This window comes from Crocodylus porosus, unplaced genomic scaffold (genome assembly GCF_001723895.1).
Source record: "Crocodylus porosus isolate Cpor-Errol unplaced genomic scaffold, CroPor_comp1, whole genome shotgun sequence".
Classification (NCBI taxonomy): Eukaryota; Metazoa; Chordata; order Crocodylia; family Crocodylidae; genus Crocodylus; species Crocodylus porosus.
In genome coordinates, this window is record NW_017728943.1 from 124,365,664 (window position 1) to 124,391,935 (window position 26,272).

Consider the following 26,272-nt stretch of genomic DNA (forward strand, 5'->3'; position numbering starts at 1 on the left):
GCAGCCCTTGTCCCTCTCAGTGCCCTCCGGTGCTTGGGCTCTCCGCATCCCTTTTCCCTCTTGGTGCCCCTTGACCTGGGGCTTCCCACTGCCCACACTCGGGGCTGGGGCTCCCACACTGTTGTGGTTCCCCTATGAGGTCTCCTCCATCCCCTTATAGCCTCACCCAGTCCTCTGGTTAAAACAGCAAAAAAAACACAAGCCCCTTGGCTATAACATAACTCTAACCCGTCTGGCTCCCACCTTCCTCTCGCCATCTGTCCCCATTCTCGAGCCATACCTGCAGTTTAGCCTCTATTCATTATTCACTCCAGCAGAGCTCCTTCTCCCTGGGCTGCCAGCAGGGAACTGCCTGCCTGGCCTCAGCCTGGGAGTTATACAAGAGCCAGGCCCTGCCCCTTCCAGTCAGCTGGCTTCCCCTGGTTACCCTGGCAACCAGCAGCTGTGCTCCCTACTTACTGATTCACCAGTAGCAGGCACCTCAGTGCCCTGCTACACATATATAGAGAATAAGTGAGGATGGTATGAAGATTTTATCAGCCAGAGCATGGAATGCATTTACTTTCTTACACCAACCCAATTTCTATCATATCCAAGCATGTTCCAATTATGGATTAACCAGTTTGGCCAGCAGCTCTCACTTAAGGCTCCCTTTCCATTCTTTAATGTCTATTTTAAGACATTCATATACACTGCAAACTGGAGTTGATGGATTTGAGAAAGGTCACAATAAAACAAGGTTGCTGATGACAACTTCATGTTTCCAGCACCCAAACTGTTTCTCTGTGGGGAGCAAGGAAGCAGGGCCACTCAGAGGGTTTATGGGGGCTGGGGCAGATGTGATGTTAGGGGCCCCACCACTGCCCCCTACAAGGACCCATGTGTGTACACAAAGCTGGGGGACCATGTGTGAGAAATCTCACATGTAGTTGGTCCTTCCCTTGCCCTGGGAAGTGGAAACAAACAGGCTTTCCCTGCTTGTTCCCACTGTAAGGACAGCTAGGCAGAGAGAATTTATCTTGGAGACAGGTTACTAAAGCAAAATGACATTAATAGTTTGCCAGTGAAACATTTATTAAACTTATGCTATGAAGTCAGGAACTTAAAAACAAAACAAGATGAGGAAAATGTAAGTAAAGTATAACTTTCTTGCTTTCATGGATGCAAAGTTATCAGTTACATCATCATAATTTATTTGCTTTGCAAGCGCATTTTCCACTGAGAGCATGATCAAATGGTTCAGCCTATCCTCCCTGATTGCTGACTGCAGATAGTTCTTAATAATCTTAAGCTTACTAAAAGTGTGTTCCCTGGATGCAACAGAGACTGGCAAGGCAATGAGCATTCTCAAGCAAATACATACCTGAGGGACACACAGATTCTACACCTTTGCCATAAATCCAGTTGAGAAGCTTAAGCAGGGCCAATGCATAGGGGGTGCATTCGGGTACACATACACCCCCTGTGTGTGGTGATGCACCTCCTGCAAAAAGGTAGGCCGGTTGCCGCTCACCACCTCACTGCCGGTGGTGTCTACAGGTGGTCCATGATTGTCTCTGGCTACCGCTGACACTGTCAGCGGCACCTGTGGGTGGTCGCCAATCCCTGGTCGGCGCTCGCCAACACCCCCCTCCCCCCGCCCGCTGACACTGCCAGTGGTGTTTGTGGGAGCTCCCTGTCTACCGCTGCCAAGCTCCCGCCGCCATGCTCCTGCTGCTGTCGGTGCAGCTGTGCCCCTCCAGCTACCGGGGGTACGCACCGTTCATGAGCTCAAGTACAGTGCCCATGGCTCCTCAAGAGGTGTACAAATTTGAGTCTTTCCTGATTTTGTACAACAAGCAGAGTTCTTCTTGCAACTCATCCTTGTTCATATCTCATGGGTATATGGTGGACAGGGACTCGGCAAACTTCATAAATACTTTATCCACTGCAACAGCTAGTGAGTCAAGAATGGGTGAAAACAAGCTTGAGAGTTTCCCTCTCAGCTAGGCTTTGGACATCTGAGAGGAGCATATCCATGGCTGTGTTGAACACTTCAACCTTCAATTTATCTTCAGGGGAAGAAATTGTGTGTTCTGTATTGGCTAGCTCACCATGGAAACGCTTTGTCCTTTACATTCTTCTGTGTGTTCTCTTGAATTTGATGGTGATACCTAACCCCTCAGAAATGACGTTAGCTTCTGTGAGAACACCAGGAATCATTCAACGGTTGAATTTCTTCCAGGAGGCTCTTGACATGTTGCACCCTTTCTTCCATGGTGAGCTTGGATCCTTGGACAAGCTTTCTTCGGATATTGATGTATTACAAAATCTTGTACCACATTGTAGTCAGAAGGATAGACTCAAAGGATTGCATTCACTCAATGAGACCTGAAACATCTGCCTGGGATTCTGCTGTCAAGTCCAATTCTTCTTCAATTTTGAAGAGAGAATCTAGCATCCCTTTAGGATTTTTTTACAAAGGGGTGAATAGCATCGATTCCTGAGCTCCATCTAGTTGCTGACACGGAGTGAAGAGAGAGTCCTGCAGTCTCCTGAGGCATTTTCCATCTTGCAGGACTGCATGAAAATACAGTGTACAGCTTCTGTACATTTCTGAAATATGTTTTCACTTCAAGGCTCTTCTCCATGGCATGGGTACCACATAGGTTCATAGAATGTGCACTGCAGGGTGAAAACAATGCCTGAGGATTTTCACCTTGTATCCTAGTTGTCACACCCTGGTATTTCCCAGACATATTTGAAGCACCGTCATGCCATTGGCCTCTACAGCAGTGCTCTCCAAAGTGGAGTGTGCGCACCCCAGGGGATGCGCAAGGCGATCCATTGGGGTGCGGGAAGAAAATATTAGCACTTCTATTTATATTTATTTTTTATCTAAAAAAATGAGAAAGAAATTAAGTTTCACTAACATTTAATATATGGATTGACACAGGCACCCTCACTCAGTCCGTACGTCAGACAGTTGTGTCATGTATGATACACAAGGTATCCTGAGGGAAGAGTGGGAGTTCCAAAATGTGGAGGGGTTAACACTGGCGCCCTCATTCATATATTGGGGGTGCATGCTCAAAAATGTTTTACTGATGGGGGTGTGCGATCAAAAAACTGCTCTACAGTTCTTCAAAAATACATTATACTCCACCAGTACTGTTTTTATCTGCTCCATGATGTCTACTCCTTTCTTTTTATCACAGTCCACCATTTTCAGACATCGTTCCTGCACATCCCATTTTCCATCATTTTCATGTACATATCTCATGATAAATACCAACTGCTCAGTATGTGAGACATCACATGCCCCATCTATGATGATTCCATAATAGCAAGCATTTCTCACTTGCTCAAGAATTGTATTTAGTACTTTCTTGGCACAAACCTCCAAGTACTCATTCTGTCTATGCCAGGACATATAGTGTACTCGCATTCACTCCCCAGCCATCCAATGCTCCATAACAGTTTCAAGGTGGCAGTTCAGCTCTTGATTGTATTTACTGATGAACCATAGAGTAGAAAGGAACAACCTGCAGTCATCATGCTCTAGGGTAGAATGTGATCCTATATATAGACACTTTGCATTTAAGTACTTTTTGAAGTGGGGAAATATATGAACCTGAATATGTGTTATGTCTAATGTTGTTATTTTCCTTGACAAATATAAAGAAAACAATATATATATCATTTTAATTATTATATTCTTGCAAATTTATTTCTGATTTTGGCCCTTAAGAACCCACATTCACTCATGACTTGAACTCTTTCCCTTGGAGGTCTTTCTGTGATAACAGCTTTGCTCTGCCACCGATCCCTCCTTAAACCTTTCCTGTTCCTTCTCTCCTCACAACAGACTCTGTAACCAGGACTACTTGGCCTAGGCTCTAGGCTAGGCCAATCATAAGCCTGCCTAATCAATCTTGTCTCTATTGCTGCCCAGAGATAAAGAAAGATGTTACCTTACCGTGATTGATTTAGACTCCCCCTTGGACATCAATACAACAATCACTTACGCCTCAAATTAGCTTCTGTTTCACACACAACTAGGTATAATATTTACTTCATGGTTGGGGACGGGTCCCATAATGTCACAATAACATGTTGGCAATGATTCAGTGTCATCTTACACTCTCATACACCAATTTCCTCTTTTATGAAAACAGAATATCAAAAATTCTGATGAGCAATGTCGCAGGGCAGGGGCCAGCGGTACATCTCACCCCTGCATCGTCTGTCCCCCTTCCCACCCCCCCAGCACCCCTGCAAAGAAGCATGGTCTAGCAGAGAGCTCATATGACTATGACTCGGGGGTTGGAATAAAACTGCTACCCAAGTTCAGTAAAGAGCAAAACTTCCATGCAACTTCAGTGGATCTGGGATTTTCTAATTCTAGTTCTGAAAGTTATTTCCTGGGCGACTTTGAGTGATTCGTATAATTTTTCTATGGTCCATTTTACCCATGTACAAAAAATGGATAAAGCCTGCCTCACTAGGTGATTTGTGATCCTTCATCAATTAACATTCATTAAGAATTTTAAGATCTTCCAAGTAAAAGACTAGAAGTGCATGTTATTTAGAAGTGCTGCATATTATCAACATCCCATTTCCCCTCTTGTTGTTTACTTATATAAAAGGACCATAGCTAAAGTTACTAATATAAAATTGATCCATCAAATCCACATATCAAAACTAGTGTGCATGTGCCCAGACACTTCAGTGAAAAAATAAAATTAGCATTTTGGAGTGTGTCCTAAATACAGTTGCCCAAATGGGCAAAACCTCAGGTTGGGACTAAAAGCTGGAAGTCTGTGTTATAAAGAGAAGGAAGCAGTGAACTGTCTTATCAAAAAGGCCTGGTTTTGCTCAGCACTCTCTGTTTATGGTTTGGACTCAAAAGTGTGAGTATTTGGGAGAACAGGTTGGATCTCAAAGCTTCACTCAGTGAATGAGCCATAGAGATTTGCTAAGATTAGCCACATTTTCTACAAAACAGAGTATGTCTCAGCTGTCGTTAGCCAGTCCAAAGACTGATATAGGGAGAGAAGTCCTTTGCCTGAAATGATCTCATTTTTTTAGCTGGAATAAGCTTGTGTGTAGGACTCTTCAAAAACATCCACCATAGCAAAGTATTAGAATGACTTGCATACCGCATGAACTTTCCCCCCACAAAATCATCCCTCCATGAGGACTTACTCTATAGTACATAGTCATTTGTGGTTTCGAAAAAAAAATTTCCCCTACTTTCTGTCTTCCAAAAACAAGAAGTCTTGGGGGCATGTGGTGTGAGAGAAAATACTCTAAGTAAACAGGGCATGAATTGCAACTTCAATTTCATATTGGCCTGTGACCTCTGTATATCCTCCAAAGTCATAAGGCTTAGCAATTGCTTTGCACTTTAAATTTCATGTTTTCTAATCCCTGGCTCTTTCATTTTAAATTCCTCTTTGGACCCTTGTGAAAGGAAAAGCCAAGAATCCGTCATGCTACATTCAAATACGAACTGGTGATTGCCAAGCAATTCTGACAGTGTCATTTCCACTGAGGACTATTAAATATGCATGTACTAGGGCAGGCAGCTTCCTTCCCTTTTCTTCATCTTCTCCTCTTACTCTTGGTTTGCCCTTGTTATGCCAATATAAACTATACTGATCATAATCAATTTGCTTTTAAGTGTGAGGGTACAGCTGGGATGTAGGTCGCCGGGCCTGTGGATAGGCCCTGGAGGCAGCTAGAAGATTAACAGGGTGGGGGCACGAGTTACCAGAGCTGAAGGGAGACCCAAGAGACTTAGTCTGAGTTGTACACCAAGGTGAGGAGCCGGGGGGGCAGAGAACTGGTGCTGACTTCCAGGGAAAATCCAAGATCAGGGTCAGAGGAGCCATGCTGAGTCTGGATGCCAGGAAATTGGAGAGAGCAGAGACTGCACTGGGGGGATCCAAAATTAGGGTCAGAAAAATCCAAATCTGGGTCAGAAGTCAGGCAAACCAGGGAAAGCTGTAAATGCAAGGGTTGCTGGAACAGACTGAGGTCAGTGAAGGAGTGCTTGCAGCCTGAGGCTGCAGGTGTGTTTAAAGGGGTGAATGGTGCTTTCAGCAGCCAATCTGGTTGCAGAAAACTGGATCAGCCACATTAGGCCAGTCCCAGTCATGTTAGGCAGGTTTGGCAACTAACATGCCTGGCCCAGCCAGACCTGCTTAATTTGAGTCCCCTGACAGTACCCCCCACCTTCCAGGCAGCTCGGGACTGGACTTTTCTGAGTATTTCTTATAGAATCATAGACTCAAAGAAAATGAGAGTTGGAAGGGACATCAGAAGGTCATCTAGTCCAACCCCCAATTTTTTTTAGTACTCCGTGGCCAGGGCCAAATGAAGCATTCAGACATCCTTATATAAATGGCAAAATCCATATACAACCTCCTCTCTAAAAATGCATTGCTTCCACTAACATGGTAGTCGCCTTTAAAGTTGTACCCCAACCATCACAATCTGTTGCCATTTTTCATTATCTTGTATCTGTGTAGCTTAGCACTCAGTTGTGAGTCAGCCTGTGAACCCACCCGCAAAAAAAGAGTCAAGTAGCTCCTAACTCCTCCATTCAGACTCCCAGCATCCTGGGTCACGGCAGGGCAAATACCACTCCCTCTTTCTACACAGGCAGCAGAGGAAACCAAGCACAGCTACTGTGATGGAAGAAATCTTGCACTAGCATGGGGGCATGACCATGATTGGCTGGTTCCCAAGATCATTTTTCTGGACCATAGCCTTTCCAGTTGATCAAGTAATGGAGCCTGCCTTGGAGGCACTGGGGACTTCTAGACACGTGCAGTGAGGGTGCTCCAATGTGCTGTAATTACAGTGGGTCAGAGCACACCTGATTGAGTTTGCTGGAGTGTGGTAATTACTGCACTCCAGCAGACTCCAGTGTCATGTGTATCAGGGTTTCCATGCTAAAAAATGGTAGCAGGAGCACTTTAACTAAGGATCGTTTGATGAGCTTTAGTTAAAGTGCCCCTACTGCCATTTTTCAGTGTGAGGATGCTGATACATGTGATGCGCTGGGCACTTGAATTAGCATGGCTCCTCCCTGCCTCCCAGAACACATCTATAAATGCCCTTGGAATCTAGAACCTGTTTTACAATATAGCCGCCCTTGCCTTCCACTATCATGGGTGAGCAGGGGGCAGTTCAGGTCATCAGGAAAGGGGTACTTGATGAAAGGTTTGAGTATGGATACATGGAAAATGGGGTGTACTTCTAGGGTCTTGGGCAGCTGGACCTTGAATGCAACCAGGTTTACTTTTCCCACAGCCTTGAGGGAGCCCACATATTGGTGAACCACCAGTTCTGCAGATGGTCTTGGGATCAGGATATTCTGGGGGACAGCCCAACCCTGTCACTGACCAAAATGGTGGGGCTGCGCTGCCAGTGTGGGTCAGCCTGGTTTTTATATGCAGTCGTAGCTGCATCAAGATGAGCCTTTATTCATAACAAACAATTCTAGCCAGAAGCATGAAATAAACTGGGGGCCACAATCAGAGAGGACCTAAGATGGGCAGCCACGTAGGTATAATATATGTCTCAGTATAAAAGGGAGCCAGGGGCTCGTATTACTTTAAGGGAGAGACTGCAATAGAAAGGGCCCCCAGCAGCTGAACAGGGGTTAGCTGCAGGAGGGAAGGCAGCAAGGAAGCAACTGCAGCTTAGGTGCAGTAAGCTGCCCATTAAGGTGAAGGGACACACCTGCAGTGGGTCAGAAAACCTGACCAGAAGGGGGAGAAGCACAGGGGATATAATCCTGGATTCCTGAGGCACAGGGGCAGTACAGCATTGAACCCTGCAGGGACAGGAGTTCCTGCCAGCTCAGACTGGTAGGGAGTGGGAGCCTCAGGCATAGGTGCCAACTTCATTTTTTGCAGGTGGGTGCTTGTAGACATGAAACAAAACAAAACAAACAAAACCTGGAGCTTTAAATTAAACTAACTCTGTGGCTAGGGACAGACATTACACATAAACCCATTTAAGTGATCAGAAATTGGTTTAAACCTGTAACAGAACAGATGTTCAGTGCACATAAACCTGTTTGAAAATAGCTTAAACAAATTTGAGATATACCTGGTTAAATGTAGTATCAGACATAACTGATTTGAGTCAAGCCAGTTTAGATAATGTCTGTCCCAGACCACCTTGCTGGTTTAAGTTAAATCAGACACTCCCAGCATCCTGGCATGCTCTCTGGGCTGGGCAGGGGTCTCTGCTCCACAGCAGGGCTGGCTCCTCCCCTCTACTCCCTGGCTGCAGCTCCAGAAACCACGGACTGCTTCCCCCCTCCCCTCACCACTCCATGTTAAACAGGACTTCCCTGATCCTGTCTGCCTTGCAGAGAGGTGTCTATGTGTTAGCTAGCAGACCACATGGTGGCTACAGTCCATGCTGAATCAACAGGTAGCTGGCAATGTCCAGCTAATCAGAGAGTCGTGCCAGAGGGCCTGACCATACCCCTCCCCCATCCCCCAATTCTGTGCAAAGCTTGAACCTGCAAAGATTGAACCAATTTAGGCTCAGGCTTTTTGATGCTTGTCCCTAGCCTGTGTGTTCATGCACCAAGTGCCCAGAAAAGGCAGGTTTGAATCAGCTTTAGTTTTAACCCAGCTCTGCAGCATCTGTAAAGACCAGGCACTTCAGCGTGGCTTTAAGTAATGGGCTGCTTCTTCCGGTAAAGCTTGTTTTTTGCTTCTTTTTTTTTAACAACTGCAAGCATCTGTGGTTTGTGGGTGCTGAGCACCTGCTAATTTTTTTCCATTGGTGCCTATTGCTGCAAGCCATGACAGGTACTGCCTAAGGCTGGGAGCCAGAGAGTGGAGAGGGGCTTGGCAGCACTTGGAGATGGTATGACGACCTAGAGGGGGACTTTAAGAATTTGAATTTAAGGCAGTGGCTTGAATTTTGGTCTAGTTTTATGCTGGAGAACCTACTATGGCTGCAGGGATGAAAAGGAGGCCACAGGGGTGTCTGAGGGGCAAGCTTGGTTTTGAGCCCTGCCAAGGACAAGGGTGCAATGCAGGCAGGCTGAGGCCAACAGAGCCAGGGCCTGAGCCCAAAGTAGGGGCAACAGAGGAGGACCAAGACTGAGAGGGCCAGAGCCCAGAGGGGATGACAGAGGTGGCCAGGGGCCAATGAGAGGCTGAGACTGGAAGGTCAAGCCAGAACCAGTGGGTCTAGGCTACCAGTCAAGAGCCAGAGTAACCTGTAGGCTAAGGCTAAGAAGACCAAAGCCTATATAGAAAGGCATACAGTGACATAGTGACATCTGCAAGGCATGGGCATGGGGGGGGGGGCATTATTAAGAGCCCTAAGGCTTAAATTAGGGCCAGTTGGACTATGGGTGGTGACCACTGGCTTACAGTGCCAGCCGAGACACAGTAGGTCTGCTGGGGTGGAGAGAGAGGTCTGTGGAAAATGGAGTTAGTGAGCCAAGGACAAAGAGACCCTGAGCAGTTGGTTAAATTGGTAGAGGACAGTGCTCCAGGGTTCAGGGGCAGCCCACTCAATCAGTAACAAAAGAACATCAAAGTCTGGCAGGAGAGATAAATGGGGGTGGGGACTTTATATAGAGGACTGGAAGTGAGAGCAGGATTAGGGCAGATCTAGGGGGTGCCATGGGCCTGTCTTGCTACACTAAGGAATAGGTTGACCATTTTGCTGTCAGTGGGAACAGTCTGGGCAAGCATAAAATGGGCCATCTTAGTTAATGTGTCTACCGTGACCATGATCGTGCAACAGTTGTCAGAATACAGGAGGTCTACAACAAAATCCAGTGTTGACCCGGGTAGTGCTGGCTGACCCAGGTAGTGTGGGAGTGGGTAACACCTGGAGAAGACCACTCAGCCTGGTTTGATTTTTCATGGTTTGGGCATGTACAGTGCATGATTAGACATATTGTTTGACATCATGGCCCATTTGGGACCACCAGTACTGCCAAGAGACTAAGAGCTGGGTATTGGTATGTCCAAAGTGTTTTGCAGGAGGTAAGTCATGACTGTAATATTCTTGATATTATGGGACCATCTGAGGGATACAGATCCTATTGATTAAAAAACAAAACAAAACAAAAAAACCCCAAGCCATGGAAAATTTGTGTTGGGAACAGTTTCTTAGCAAGAGAGTCATCTATGAGGGCTGTTTGGATAGCTGAGAGGAGGCTTTGCTGAGGAGTTTCCCGAATGAAGTTCTTAGGCTGGAGAATGGTGGAAGGTCATAATGGGTCTAGAGCCAAGTGCCCATCCTTATGGGATAGGGTCATCTGTCTTCTGGTTCTTGGCCTCTGGGTGATACGTGGTTATCCTCTAAAGAAATTAAAATAGAAAAAGAAGTGTGACCATCAGACCTGTTGTGAATTCAGTTTCCAGCTTGTTTGGAGATATTGCAAGTTCTTATGGTCCATTATTACCTGGACAGGGTAGTGAATCCACTCCACAATATGCTGCCACACCTTGAAGGCTGCCTTGATCGCAAGGAGTTCCCTGTCCCAAATATCGTAATCCCTTTTGGAGGGAGTCTGGGCCTGGGAATACAAGGCACATGGGTGCCACTTGTTTGGGGTATCTGAGGCCTGAGAAACAATAGCCCCTATGGCCCAGTTCAGAGTCAGCTTCCACTATAAACAGTTTCATGGGGTCCAGGTGCACCAAAATGGGTGCGGAGGTGAAAGCCCTTTGCAGTGTCTCATAGGACATTTGGGCTGCTGGAGACTATGTGAACAGTATCCTTTTCTTAAGAAGGGCAGTCAGCGGTGCTACTAAGTGTGAGAATCCATTTTCAAAAAATCTATAAAAGTTAGCAAAGCCCATGAATTGTTGGTCTCCTCTAATGTTGTGTGGTATGGCTCATTCAATGATGGTAGTTACTTTAAGGGGGTTTATTGTTAGGCCCTTGATGGAAATTATAACCCAAGAATTCAACTGAGATCCGATCAAACTCACATTCTTTAGCTTAACATATAGGTGGTTCTGGCCTTCAGAATGCTGAGTGGGATCATCAAACTAAACATCATCCAGATAAGTTATAATAAATCAGTCCAACATATCTCAAAATATATCATTAACAAAATGTTGGTATGTAGCAGGGACACTGCAGAGCCTGGCATAACCAGGTATTCAAAATGCTGATAGTGGGCACATCCACACATACAAGCACATGTGCTTGCACCAGCTCAAATAGAAGTGGTGCAAATTTGAGCCAAGGCTTTTTGCCTCAGCACATGTGCTTGGGCATGCACTTTGTTGTGGAGCAAATTGTACCACTTTGGGCAAAATAACCCTGCCTGGCTCCGCCTGGATCTGCAGCCAGGGAGGGCTAGAGCCCGAGGCCAGAACCTGTGCTGTCCCCAGCAGTATAAAAAGCTACCCTGTCCTGGCCACATCAGTACAAATGCTGCTCTGGCAAGTAGCTCAGGTCTACTTGCTCTCAGGACCTTCTGGCACCCAGCCAACTGGTACCTGGGGACACTACCCCTTGTGCCAGCTGGACTGCTGCAGCAGCCCTGAGAGCTCCCTGCACCGTCTACCCACTGTAGCAGTCTGGCAGTGGTGGCTGCTGCCTGGCTGTGACCTGCTGCGCACCTGCCAGACCCGCATGGGGACTGCACACCCAGTAGGAGCATCTGCCCCTCTGGGCCAGCTGCCAGTGGGCTGTGGCTGTAGGGTTGGCCTTTGTGCAGCACCAATACCATGTGTGCCTCTTGCCTAGCCATCTGGGCAGCTATTGCCCAGAAGATGTTCCCAGTGTGGTGGCCTGCTTTGACCTGTGAAAGCATATCCTCCAGGCCCCACTTGGCCAGAAGGTGAGGCACAGCCAGCTGTGTCCAAGGTGCCAGCTCTGAGCAGACAGGGTCTTGCCACTCACCTCCCTAGCAGGAATTCTGGTGTTCCCTATTGGAAAACTAAAAAATCCCAGTTAAAAAAAATCCCAAAGTCACTCTGTAAAATATCCCAAAACAAGGTTCCCTCTAAGCTGAGCGTGTGCATGTGCAGCCACATACGCTTTAAAACCATGCTATGCATGAGCTCATTAATGCCATGCACCCACCCGGTGAGGAGCTGGATTATGGCTGAGCGCGGCAGAGGTACTGACACTGGTGTGGGAAACTTACTGAGGTAGGATCAGGCAGGCTGCCGGAGGTGAGGCAGGGACAGGGTGGGGGCTGGCACTGGGGAACTGCTCTGCTTCCCATCCCCAGTGCCATGTGCCTCCTCGCTCCTAGAGGCATGGTGAGGCGGGGACAGGGGTGGTGTGGGCTGTGCCAGCACCAGAAAACTGCTCCGCTCCCCAGTCCCAATGCCACATGCTTCGTCATTACTGGAGGCGAGGACAGTCAGGGGCTGGGGCCAGGAAACTGCTCCGCTCCTGGTGGCGAGGCGAGGCAGGGCTTGGGCCTGGGCCTGGGAAACTGCTGCACTCCTGGTGGTGAGGGAAGGCAGGGGCTGGGGCCAGGACTGGGAAACTGTTCTGCTCCTGGCAGTGATCCGGGGGCTGGAGCTGGGACTGGGAAAACTGCTCCTCAACCCCAATGCTCTGCATAGAGGGGCCTTCACTAAAGTAATTATTATTTTGCATTTAACATGAGTGGTTTTTTAAAATTAAACTGGAATTTCCAAACTGCAAACTAAATAACAAAGCAATGTGCTGGGAACTGTAGAGGGAAAATTAAATTTATTCTTAAGTGTTTATTTTCTGAATATTTGTAATCATGAAAGGATTATAATTCTAGTAATGGCAAAACACAAACTAATGTGATATTTAAAGAACTGGGTGGGTAGGGTGGTCTGCGGTCCCAGGGGCTAAGGCTGGTGTTAACTGCTTTTTCTATCATTCTAGGAAGGCCAATATCTTCCCTGCAGCAAGGATCAGCTTAACATTCATTTCACAATGTCCACGTGTAAGTGTGAAGAGGGTGAACGCAGCGGCCCACTAAGAGGAAGAGCTGCTCAAGATTCAAAGAAGACTGGTTGAAGGAGATGTTTGCAACTGCCATGCCACATGCATCTGGTCGGCAGTGCATAAGTCTTGGAGATATTTTCCAGTATCATGAAAGCGGGGATATCTTGTGTACCATCTGCATGCGTGCAGCCACCAATAGCGAATGGACAACCAGAAAAAAATGGGGTGACTGGAAATTAGACTATCTGAAATGCCATTTGACACACACTAGATTCACACTGATTCTGCGATGAAACTACACAACCAAAGCAGAGGAATCCTGAAAAGTTTATTTTCTGAAACACGTGAGACACGGGAAAATAGGACAGAGCTGTCTGAAAGGAAAGGGTTAAAATGCCGACACGGTCAATGTGCATGGCTGGCATATTATGTTATGATGTTACAACAAAGTCAAATATCTCTCTCTCCCCCAGACTTTTCTAAAACATGAAGGAGACTTGGGGTATTTTTGTATATCACCTCTAGAGTATGTCTGCTTGCCCACTTTCCACAAAATTAAAATGTCAATGTAACAGGTGCTTTGAAAGAGAACAGGGTTTACCTGTTGTCTTTCTGTTCTCAGAAGCCCTGAAACTCATGAGAAGCTTCAGCTGAATTTGCTAGATGCCTCTGAGTGGGTATTAGTCAGTGTTTGCAATGTGCTTAAATCAATAGCAATGGGGAAAACCAGAATTGCCGCCCAGATGTTTCTCCCTTGCCTTAATCCCAGTGGTCCTAAGTAATGGAAACCATAGCTCTGACCTACCTGTCTTCAACAGGCTCTAATTACAAGTCCTATCCTATTTTTTTCATAAAAAGACAGATATGAACATATGAAAATTTAAGGGGTAAAACATGGAGTTGAATAAAAATGCCACTTTCTTCCCCAAATCCCAGTTCTTGTAATGAGTATATTCACTGGTTGAAAATAAGACTAGTTCAAATGTAAATGAACTATTAATTTCTATTTTGTTTTGTTATGAAATATTATGAGCTTTGTAGACAGGCAAGTGGTATCCCAGGATCCATCTGTCTGTCACACAACTGCATTCTCTCTCCAGATCAGTAAGCCTGTTTGACTGAGAACAAAAATGAGTGGTACCCTTACTGGAATGAAGGGTGCTTTTGATTTTGTACCTTAAATTTGTCTCATGAATTGCAGTCTCAAGAGCTTTGCACTCCAGCATCTGTTTCCTGTCATATGAAACAGGGTTCCTAAAACAAATCCAGCCTGAAATATCATTTAAAATCTTCATAGGACCCATGATAAAAGACCTGATGCGGTATTCCTTGCATTTCAAAGCTTGTCTAGCTTTATCCCAACTACATAGTAGGTCTAATAAGAGATAAATACCCTATTAAAATCTTGCCTCTCACATAATTTCTGGACCATCATCACTCTTATACTACCACACTTATAAGAGCTGATTCTACTCTTGCTTGCACTGACATAAATTGGATTGAACTTGACTGAAAGCAATGAAGTAGCCTCTGGAAGTGGGGAACAACTGCATGCTCTACAATGTTCCCTGCCATGATTTGAGCATCCTAAAGCCCTGTTAAAGTGTTACCCTTTAAAGACTCAGCCCTACTAATCTATTTGGAGGTGATCAGTCCTCACTCCTGGACTTACCCTTGTTGACATCAGTGTCACCAAACCTTAGTACACCTCATGGACCTGATGCATATTTACACTAAGCACCTCCTCACAACTGTGCTAAATTGTTCTCTGCCCATTTGCAGTGAAGTTGCATTCAAAGTGTGGTATTGTGAACCTTGAAAGAAGCACTCACAAGACAGCCCTGTGAGGTCAAGGAGGAAATCTCTTTTGATCTCAGAAGAAATCAGCACTTCTCACCCTAAGTATCTCTCCCAATGCAGTTTCCCTGAAAAAAACTCCCTGAAGCATCCAGTTAAATGCAGTAAAAATGTCAAATAATGTTATGTTGCTATTTTATCAGCACCTCTCTGCCTTGTGTTCACAGTAGTATGGTAGTAACACTAAGAATCTTGTAAGACTCAGTATTAAACTACATCACATGTATTCAGTGGTCCTGTCACCACAACTTTCTGTTTGCACACTTGCGATACAAGAGAGAGTGCTTTCCAATAAAATGCAGCAGATGCCTTTTTCAGAGAGGTAAACATCACATATGTGAATTGCTTTTTGGAGTGGAAAAACACCAGAAGAAACTAATGAGGCTGGTGCAGATTCCTCCCTGCATGCAGGCTGTAGCTTAGTCACTGTGAAGCTGGGAAGTGTTTACAACTGTGTATGAGGCTTATTTTATGACTTGGTGTTGATTTAGAAATACCAGAGTGATCTCTGACTAATAAAAATGAATGGGAATGGTCTAAAGCACACGCTGGGGGCACAAATGCTCACCTCCCAGATGCTGCTGCTTTAAGTTTCCAAAGAGAGGATTTGGGGGAGTGTTCCAAGTGCCGTAACGCAAAGAGGAGAGGAATTGGACATTTCAGCTTGACTGTGCTGCTTTGCCTGCCAGCTACTGACCAAACAGACAGACAGGATTTGCCCAAGTGAGGAATCTTCCTTCCAGGATTTGGTGCATGAACATGCTGTGCATATTACCACAGCCAAGACAGGGACCAAATCATTATGCTCAGCAGGCAACAGGGCTCCCAGTGGGACCAAGAGAGAGCTTCCTTCTGTCTTATCAGAACTGACACTTTCCTGCTCTTCTGAGAAGGAAAAAGAAACAGCAATCGTGTCCAGATTGTCTTACTGCTTGGTAATCCATGACTAGAATGTGTACCCATATATATGACTGTTTTCAGTAATATATGTAATAACTAGAATAGGTATTATATACATATTTTATCTAGGTAATTATATATGTTATATGAATTCCACATGCATACTTGTAACAAGCTGGCCTGTCCCCTTAAGAGGAGGCAGCTAGCCAGGCTGAGGGGCTGCAGCTGTGTAAAAGCTAATGAAGTCCTGAGAATCAAAAACTGAAGCAAGCAGAACCAGAAGGAGGTGCAAAGGACAAGCACCAGAGACTTCTGGGCTATGAAGAGGGCAAGCCTGGGATAAGACTACTAAAGCAATAGCAGATCCCTCCCAGTGTCCAGGACTAAGACTTTTTGCTTGCTTGCTTTATTTTGTTAAAAGACAGGAGTGCACTGAGAAATGCTCTGAGCACCAAAACCCAGTGGGTTTAAAAGACTGCATATTACTGAGTCTTGCTGAGACATGCTTGGGAAAGACTGCCCCAAGAAGTGGTACAATCACCCACTCTGGATATCTTCAAAAAATGCCTGGACGCTCACCTTGCTGGGGCATTACTGGACCCCAGGCATCTTTCCTCAAGAGGTCCCTTCTAGCCCCTAACACCTATGAAGGGGCAAAGACCCAGTTGAAAAGGCGCTGAGGTGGCAACCTGGTACAATACTCTCCACTGTGGTACAAGGATGCTCAACCGGGATGTTACGGCATCTTCTGAAGAGCAACTTGAGTCTATCAAGGGATGCCTCAAATCTATTGAGGCATGTCTCAAGTCTAAGAAAGTTAATTTCATAGATTTCATAGACATTAGGGCTGGAAGGGACCTCAGAAGATCATCAAGTCCAGCCCCCCGCCCCAGGGGCAGGAAGTCAGCTGGGGTCATAGGATCCCAGCAAGATACACATCCAAATGTCTCTTGAAGGCATTCAAGGCAGGTGCTTGAACCACCTCCAGTGGCAGTCTATTCCAAACCTTGGGGGCTCAGAAAGAAGTTCTTCCTTATGTCCAGCCTGAAACAGTCACAGAGGAGTTTGTGACCATTCGATCTTGTCATCCCTTGGGGCGCTCTGGTGAACAGACGTTCCCCCAGATCCTGGTGAGCACCCCTGACAAACTTATAGGTGGCCACCAGATTGCCCTGAGCCTGCGCTTTTCCAGGCTGAAGAGTCCCATGGCTCTCAGCCTCTTGTCATAAGGTCTGTTTTCCTGACTTCTGATCATGCACATGGCTCTCCTCTGGACTCTCTCAAGCTTCTCCACATCCTTTTTGAATTGCAGAGCCCAAAACTGGACACGGTACTCCACCTGCAGCCTCACCAGGGCCAAGTACAAGGGGAGAATGGCGTCCTGGGATTTGCTTGAGAAGCATCTATGGATGCAAGCCATTAAGTGGTTAAGAACTGTTGCTCCAGTATTTGGCTACTGATCAATAGTGCAAGCAGGGCACACATACACACCCAGGCTGTGTGAAACAGCTGTTTTGATTCATTTTTGGATTCAGCCATTTCAGAGGACTGTGATTCATTTTGGTGTTTCGGATCACTGTCTTGTTTCGGCTGAATCTGTTTCGAACTGGCTGCTTCAAACAGCCTAATGCCCTCTGAATCTGTTTCGAACAGGCTGCAAGCTTTGCACAGCCCTACCCAGCTGGGTGGGGCTTGGGGCTGGGGGCTTGGGGCTTGGGCCCCCAGCGGGGAGCAGGACGGGGTTGTCGGTGTCTTGTCCAGAGGAGGGGGAGGGCCACTGCCCTCCGTGCAGGCAAGGAGATCCCTGTGTAGATCTCTGATCCCTGTCATGCAGGGTCATGGGTCAGTGAAGCAACACAGAGTGGCGAGCAAGCCTGCTGGTCTCTGCTGTGCAACCTGGCTCCACAGCCAGCAGACATCCATGCCGGGGTCTCCTTGCCGCCACTGTCTGCTCCATGCAGTCCCGGATCTTGCTCCTTGTGAGCCAGGTCACGCAGCAGGGACTAGCGCTGCCCTGCCATGCGACCTGGCTCTGCGGGGAGCAGAGATCCATGCCGGAGTCTTCTTGCAACCACTGCCTGGCCCATGCAGCCCCAGATCTCCACTGCCTGTGGAGCCAGGTTGTGCAGCAGGAACCAGGACTGCCCTGCGGGAAGCAGCGTTCTGCACCAGGGTGTTCTTGCTGCCACTGCCCGCCCCGTGCAGCCTCAGATCTCTGCTCCCTGCAGAGCCAGGTCACTCAGCAGGGATCAGCACTGCCTTGTGGGGAGCAGAGATCTGCTCTGGTGTCTCCTCACTGCCGCTGCCCGCCTTGTGCAGCCCCAGATCTCTGCTCCTTGCGGGACCAGGTCATGTGGCAGGGACCAGCACTGCTCCACAGGGAGCAGAGATCCGCTCCAGGATCTCCTCTCCGCTGCTACCCTCCCTGTGCAGCCCTGCATTGCTGAGGTAGTGCGGGGTGGGCAGCAGTGGCAAGGCGACCCCCGGTGTGGATCTCTGCTCTCTGTGGAGCCAAGTCGCGCAGCAGGGCAGCAGCGTACAGCTGTCTCCCTGCAAGCCTGGCTCTGAAATGCCGAAATTTTCTGAAACTTTTCTGATGTTTCATTTCGTTTCGGATATGTTTCTGAGCCTTCCATTTCAATTCAGATTCGGTGTTTGGGGTGCTGAGGCAGCCTGAAACACCTCCAAAACAAAACAGCTGCCAAAATGTCACGCAGCCTTAAGCATATGCACACGCACACACGTATCCCTAAACAAGATGAAGGCACCTGTGTCTCACTTTGCATGTCCTCTCTGATGTTTTGATCCATGTTTTCCCTCGGTTTCTAATTTCTGACATAGAGATTCTTTCTACCGTTCCTTATTTTTGGGCCTTTAGCTGCTCAATGCTAGGGCAGATGTTGTGGCATCGTTCTTAACTTGTGGCTCAGATATTTCCATCCTCATTCAGGGACACGTCAGAAGAAAGTGGTTACTGAACTGTGGTGAATCTTGACATCTATGATAAACCTATTTCATTCAATACTTATTATTTTTCTAAATACTTCAAATCATTTAGATATCTTGTCTATATTTTTGGTGGATTTCCATATTTCACATCTGTTTGTTAGGAAGGAAATTACATTGGCAGATTCATAGCTTGTTTTTAAAATGGTAGATTTACAATGACTACAGCTTGCTTAAGCTGGAAAATGCAACTGCTGTTTACCCAGGGTCTGATAGTTTTCTTTTCTCTTACACCTTACTATAACATGCAAAGGATGCAAATTGACCCACTTCTCATGGTCCCTTATCCTCTGAAGTAAGTTTGCTGCAAGTTGCTGAGGAGAGATTGCTTGTTTTAAAGAATTACTTTGCCAGATGATAATCAATGTAAAAATATTCTCACTTTAAAAATGATCCTTTTAACAGTGACTTTTGATGACAATAGCTTTAGTTTCTAGGCCTGTGCAAAGCAGCAAGTATTTGATTTGGCTTCAGATTTGGCTGATTTGGAGGGACAGTGATTGGAATCACTGTCCCAATTCAACTTGGCCAATTAGGATTCGGATAGTTGGCTGCCAAATCAGGCTGAATCTTCTCTGAATTGAGCAGGCAGTGGCAGCAGTGTCTGTGGGGAGGCATGGCAGTGGGCCCCACCTCCCACCCACTCCCCCGGGCCCTACATGGCTTCCCTGGCCATCCCCAGTATCCCAGGACTTTTTTTTTTTTAATACAGCCCTGCACTCACTGGCTGCAGCAGTGGTGATTGGGGCCTCGGGGGCTTGTGGCAGAGCACCCTCCCGCCTGGCACCCGCGCAACAGCTGTCACATCACGAGGGTGCAGCGCGGCTCAATAAGACTGTAAAGGTCCATAAGCAAACAGGAAGGGCAAGAAGGGAGGACGGCTGTTGCAAGAGCTCCTGATCAAAAGACAACTGGTGCCTGGCTTCCTTTTAGAACTGGTGAATGCAAATGAGTGGAGAGTAGCTCTAGAGTTTTTCAACATATGCACTGTCTCAATCTTTGTGCTGAACAGCTCTGAGACCTCAAAGAAGAGGTCTTCCACTGTGTTTTGCATCTCACTTGGAAATCCTGACCCCCTATAGCCAGGACAAATGCCTCATAACAGCTACCACAGAATATGAGGCAGCATCCTCTGCACCCAAGCTGGTACTTGAGACCATAAGTCTTGGACTAGGAGGGAGACAAGATGACAAACAGCCTGTCAGGGTTTCAAGACCAGTTCATTACTACTTTGGACAAGAATCTGTCCCAGCAGGGCCCAAGTGTAAGGTGAGCTAGTGTCCACAGCTCTGTCTGTGGAATGTATGGGATTGAGTGAAAGAAACTGTTCCCAGAAATTTAGGGTCTCATTTGACTGCAGAAACAAGTCCATAAATGCACAATTTCATTTTTGGGGCTTGCCTAGTCTTTGCGGTGCTGTGATCCCAGATGCTAAGCTGGCTTCCTTGTTTCTGCTGTTTCCTGCGTTTCTCTGGATCCAGATCGTGACTCAGGTTTTGGTCTTCCTCCTGACCTGTGACTAAGACCCCAAACTAGTTACATGGACCACCTTGGCAGGCTTCTGTGGAGAACCCCTAAATAGGGACTTCCCTTGGAACTGATTTTAGTCCTGTGACTTCCTGTAGACTTCTTCAGACCTAAAGAAATAGAGGGTGTCCTTGAGGATGCATGACACTTGACAGTCCTGAGTCCCAGGAACAGAGGTGGATCCCATAGACTTACCAAAGAGATAGGATATGAACATGATATTGCATTCTTTCCTCCAACCAGCAGGAAAAGGATCTTTAGGTGGAATTCTTGTCCCGAACACTATAGACCATTAGCATGTCAGCTGGATTCATGCATGATATCACAGAAGCAGTCTGAAACTCAGACCTGGAAGAAATCAGGACCATGACTCAGTCAGACTTTACAGGAAAAAAGTCCAGGAATTTTTCTTCCTCTTGACTCAAAAATGAGGAAGGTCCACTGAACTAGAAGGAAAAAGGCAGCCTCAAAGATGGTGCAGACAGAAAAAGAAGTGAGGAAGAGAGTTCCATAGCTTAACAGGCAAAAAGATCCCAAACAAGGCAGGTGGGCAGGTGGCAGGAAGACATTTTTAAGAGGATAAAAACAAAAACGGAAAAGACAATAACAACAGGAGCAGCCACAGCTTTTCAAAGGAAGGGATTCAAAGGATCTACATGTTGCAGAAAGGATAAGCCAAATCTTTCATGAGAAAAGCACTCTTTCTTGAGACAATCAATTGAGAGGAACCTGCAGAAGGAAGTGCCCACTCTGCTTTATGCCATTGGTGTAGAGTAGAGGGACAGCATTGAGTACACTGTTCAGGCAGCAAAACCCATCATCTAATTGCCAATATTACACCAAATCAGGCCAAATCTTCGCTGAACCACATCAGGTACCAAAGCTTCGCACAGCCCTACTAGTTATGCCACTAACTGACTTTCTGGAGTGCAAAGTGTATCAGGAAATTAGGTTCCAGGCACGTGGAACAGTATTTTTTTCTCATTTACCTTCAACTTTAAGAACACACCAGCATCTATTTTAAATGGTAAGCTACAACATTCTTTAAAACTTTCAATGCATTCAAACTAATTTAAGAACCAAGACTGAGTCTGTAAAGACTACATTAAGTCTAACAGTTATAGATTTCTGTAATCAAGTTCCTTGTAGATTATTAGGTCATTTGAATACTTTACAAGACCATTTTCCCCACAGTGTGTTTAGTATAAACATCATTTCACAGGCTGAGGAAAATGCCAGTATACTTTTTGACATTCACATTATGTAGATGATCTGATAGACTATCCTTTTATAGAAACCATTTTAATAAATGTTGAGCAGATAAGTAGCATCAACCCATCTTGGTGGAAAAGTATATCAAATTGCTTAATTTATTTTTAAAGTGGAAGTTCCTAGAAACTGCTTAGCACCACCTAACTAGAAAATACTTAACATTGGAGTGATGAATACCAACTGTTATAGACTAAGTATTTTTTGACTGAGTACACAAACTTGACTAAGAATGGAGGGACTGCTGACTATATGCCAAAAGAATCTGTAGATTATCTTAGATCTCTGCTATTCAACAGGTTTTCATATATTTAGTTGAACTGTATACAGTGCACTTTCTTTTTTTTTTTTTTTTAGGCAAACAGTTCACTGCTTGGCTGTTTAAATTTAAAAATCTTACATGCACCAGAGAAGATTACAAAGTGTGTGACACAAAGTGGAGAATTACAAAACAAACAAACAAACAAAAAAAACAACCACCCCCACCAAAACATAATTTAGATTTATTGAAAATTATTTCTGTCTCCCTCCCCATATTTCCTCCCTTGAGCCCTGAATGCTGAGCTGAGGACTATCAAAACACCCTTGTGTTAAAAAATTAATTTCATTCAAAATGAAACTTACAGCATGTAACGTATTAGAAATGAGAAGTATGAATATTATGTACCACAAAACTCCAGAGAAACCCCATACCTTTTCTAAAAGTTACTGCAATATATTCCTTTTATTTATTATTGTTTCAGAGGAAGAATGTTACAATGTAGTGTTTTAAGTAGCATTTACTTGGCAGCAGAGGACATAGTTTGCAGACAAACACAGGCAGGAAAACAATTTATACGTAACCTCTCATAGTCAGAACAAAAAGCCACCAAAATTGATTACTGAAATCTTTTTAATTCAGGGAATTTCTTTATAAAGGATTTATTTGCTTTGATGTCAACCTGGCCTGGTAAAAGCAAAATATCTTGCAGGGAACAGAGCATAAAGCTATTTCCAATACTATTCATGAAGATGGGTCTGAGGTAGAAAGGTGGTCATGGCTTTCCTCTTCTGTAAAACCTTCTTCCTTCTCAAAATAACTATGCTACAAATATTCTTTTAATAGATGAAGAATTCACATAATCACCAGCTTCTCCCCTGCCCACCTGGACAATTCCCCCCTCCCACCCATCCAAAAATAATAATAATTAGCATTTATATAGCACTTTTCATTTTCAAAGCACATTTCAAAGACATTAAATGAATGAAGCCTCACAACACCTCTGGGAGGTAGGTAAGTATTATCATCCCCATTTTACAGATGGGGAAACTGAGGCAGAGTGGTTAGATGACTTGCTCAAAGCTTCAGAAAGAATCACCATGAGAACCAGCACTAGAGCTCAGGCAATCCTGTGTTCATACCAGGCTTTGCACAGTCACTTGTAAGAGAAAATTAGGAACCTAAGACATTCTGGTCAGCATTATATTGCTGCAGATAACCAAAATTAACAAATAGTGGTGTTTTTCCTGCACACCCTCTAAATCTTTACTCCTGGAAGTATGTAATTTGCAGGATCTCCAGGGGCATTCAGATAATTTTCTTCAATAACAACAGTAATTTAAAGGTGCGGTTTTGTTTCTCTATAACACCTGGGAAATTATTGCATGCAATTTATCAAAGGTATTTTCTGAAATTAAAGTAAGTATCCATGCAATGCTGTAAACTCATCAGTGAGTGAAGGCAGCAAAACCCATCATCTAATTGCCAATATTACAACTCGTTTACCATAATAAATGACAGAACTCATGCTTACATGTACTTTAAGCATGTAAATAAAAGAACAGTAAATGAATTCTTCAGAAGGAAAAATGACTCAAAAACAAGGCCAAATGAAAATAGCTAAACATGGTGCACTATTTTAAAGAAAATGTTCTGGTGTTAATAGTATTGGAAAGGGCTTAATTGTTCAGGCATTTTCATAAGAGTTATAAAAAAAATGTGTGCGTGTTCAGATCATATGTGACTAGTCTTCATTTTGCAGACTGGAGAGTCAAAGACTTGAAAAAAAAAGTTTGGCACAGCTAGAAACAACCAAGCTTTGTCTCTGGGTAAAAATATATTTGACAGACCTTAGCTGGGGATAAATGAAGCCTTAAAAATTGCTGAAGTCCTCATTTAGCTATCTCCTAATTTCTGAGTTTAAATAAATCTAAAACAAATAATCCCTCTATGTGGAGTGTGGCGTGGAAGTAACTAGGGGAAAAAAAACAATGATTAGACATACCATTTTGGTGCATGGCATTTCTATTACTGTAACCAAAAAGAGGGTCTATCATGTTAGTGCTAAATACTGTAGTTTGCACACACTGGCAATTTTTGTTAGATAATAATGATATAGTGCAAGTTAGGCGAACTTGTTATTTTACCAATCCTGAAAACAATTCAAGGATCTTCGGAAATCTATTTGGTCAGATGATTGACACAAATATAAATAACCTGTACAGAACCGTAAGCGTGTCAGAAGATAAATGAAGGTATTTTACAATGTAAATGCAAAGAGCCAAAAGGAATGTATAAATGTAACATTTTGTTCCAAACTCTTTTACGTAGTTCTCTTTACTATTATCAAAAAGAATGTATATAAAGCCCCTGCCCCTTTTCCCAATGCTGTATTTTTATACAAATCAATGACAAATGTATAACCATTTCCAAATACTCTGCTGTTCATTAATTTACAGTTGCATAGAAAGGGAGAAGAACAAAGAAAGAAAGAAGGAAAGGAAGAAAAAAAGAAGGAAGGAAGGAAAGAAAGAAACAGAAAGCATATTAATATAAAAACACAAAATCCTCATCTTTGGGTATTCAGTGTTTTACTATTTCAAGTAGAACACGCAGTCAGTGCTGAACAGCATGTTCCCACGTCCCAGGCAGTCTTCTGATGAAGCAGAACTTGTGATTTGCACTGTAGAATAGGGCCGCACTGCACGTCAGGAAACACTGGTTGCCTTCCAAATGAATACTTCACATTGCCTGTAGTGATGAGAAATGATGATTGCATCACAATATTTACATGCACCACCTTCCAGATAGTTCCCTACACACTCATGAAGGAAAAACTCAGAGGTAATTTTTTTTTTTAATTATGGTCAAACCATGCTATGGCAGCCAAGCCAAAAAACAACTGGTCAACCTACTGGGTTTTACAGCCATGGATAATAATGTGCAGAATTTATAGAGGTAAGTATCAGCACTACTGCAGAGGAGTTCTTGGTTTCCACATTCATGCTTAGTCCTATAAATTTAGAGGCTTACTTCTAAGCTTCAGTTCCAGGTCATTTCCACTTTTCCTCGTATGTCCTCTTTTCTAATGGTTATGGAAGACAGCTTTGGCAATCTGAAGCCATCTGCTTAAATTGAGTTATTGACCAAAAACTCCCTGGGTATGTGTAGAGTCCTCCAAATGCCTGTTTTGGACAAAAGTTATTCTCTGGGAAGCAATATTAATTAAACCAGAGAAGAAATTCAAAGAGACTGCAGCCCAGTCTCTGGTTGGTCCAATGGTACTGGGTTATCTCACCTGATTGTTCACAGTCAGTTACAGGTTGATCTCTGAGAGTTATGATCTACAGGGCTCAATTCAAGTCATAACTCTTCAAATTTATCATCATTTAAGGAAGCAATCCCATTCTTTCAGATATTTTCTGAAGGCAAATAACTGTTGTCAGAAAAATTGGTCCAAATATTCTAAGGCTGTATACTGAAAGGGAAAGTGACTGCATAACAAGAGAAAGGGAGAAACTGGAATTATAAAGAATTATTTTTTTCCGATATATTTTCAGGGTGCTTTTGGAAACCTTAGATAACATTTTTTCTTGTAAGTATTGATTAACAATAGAAAGTCTGTGCAATCATCAGGGCTAAGGACAGAAATTACACATAAACTAATAAAGGTGATCAGAAACCAGTTCAAATTTGTAACATAACAGAAGTTTACTTAGTGCACATAAACCACTTACAAAATGGCCAAAATGGGTTTAAGATAAACCTGGATGGATGTAGTATCCAACTTAACTAATTTAACTTCTGTCCCAGGTCCCCTCTGGATTCAAGTTACCTCAGTCCCCCAGCATCTTAGGATGCTTTGCACTCCTCTGCAAACCCCCTTTAAGTGTAGGTAGGCTAGTCATGGCCCAAGCTCCAGTGGAGCATGGAGGCATACTTTACTGCCCCCGAGCTCCTGGCCTGAGCCACTGCAGGCATGTGGCTGTATTTCCAGAATCAAAAATGAATGTCTGTTCCCTTGCTTATTGGTTCAATCTATGCAGCTTAGACTAACCTGTGAAAATTGAACTGATTCAGCTTCAGGCTTTTTGACTATCTGTACTTAGCCTACAAGTACCATTAAAAATACCGTTGTCTCTTTGACACTGTACTTGATGTCCCAGGAGATATCCTTTGGGTCCTATATAGATACTTATGGCATATGCTACTAAAATGGTATGAACTTGTATGTTTACAATTTATACTATATTTCTGTTATGTATATTTCTGCCATTTCCTACTGAAATTATTAATTATTCAATAGCATCTGCCCATCCAAGGAAACAAAAAGTGGCAGTTGCTTCCAAGCTATTATACTTGGTGAACGGATAGATACAAAACATTAAGTATTTAAATATCACATTTGTTTGCTTGTTTTGGTGCATTTCTGAAACCTTGGAACCCAATAAAAATTCCAAAGGAACTCTCAAGCTTATACTACATAACTACCGAAACACTTCACAAATAAATCAACATGCAGCG

General features: G+C 44.5%; 1 protein-coding gene and 1 long non-coding RNA gene across 6 annotated transcripts in view; one reads left to right on the forward strand and one right to left on the reverse strand.

Annotated features, from left to right (window-relative positions):
- Positions 1 to 8,934: 8,934 nt before the first annotated feature.
- Positions 8,935 to 26,269, forward strand: LOC109320147. Its single transcript, XR_002103730.1, has 3 exons — positions 8,935 to 8,945; positions 19,849 to 19,855; positions 25,918 to 26,269. It is a non-coding gene; the product is annotated as an uncharacterized LOC109320147 (long non-coding RNA).
- The window catches only part of UTRN (utrophin), a 541,506-nt gene continuing 537,413 nt past the window's right edge, over positions 22,180 to 26,272 (reverse strand). For all 5 annotated transcript variants that reach the window (XM_019550130.1, XM_019550131.1, XM_019550129.1 and 2 more), the window contains one exon: positions 22,180 to 24,499. In XM_019550130.1, coding sequence (XP_019405675.1) covers positions 24,491 to 24,499 — 9 coding nt within the window. In that variant the 3' untranslated portion in view covers positions 22,180 to 24,490. The remainder of the gene's footprint in view (positions 24,500 to 26,272) is intronic.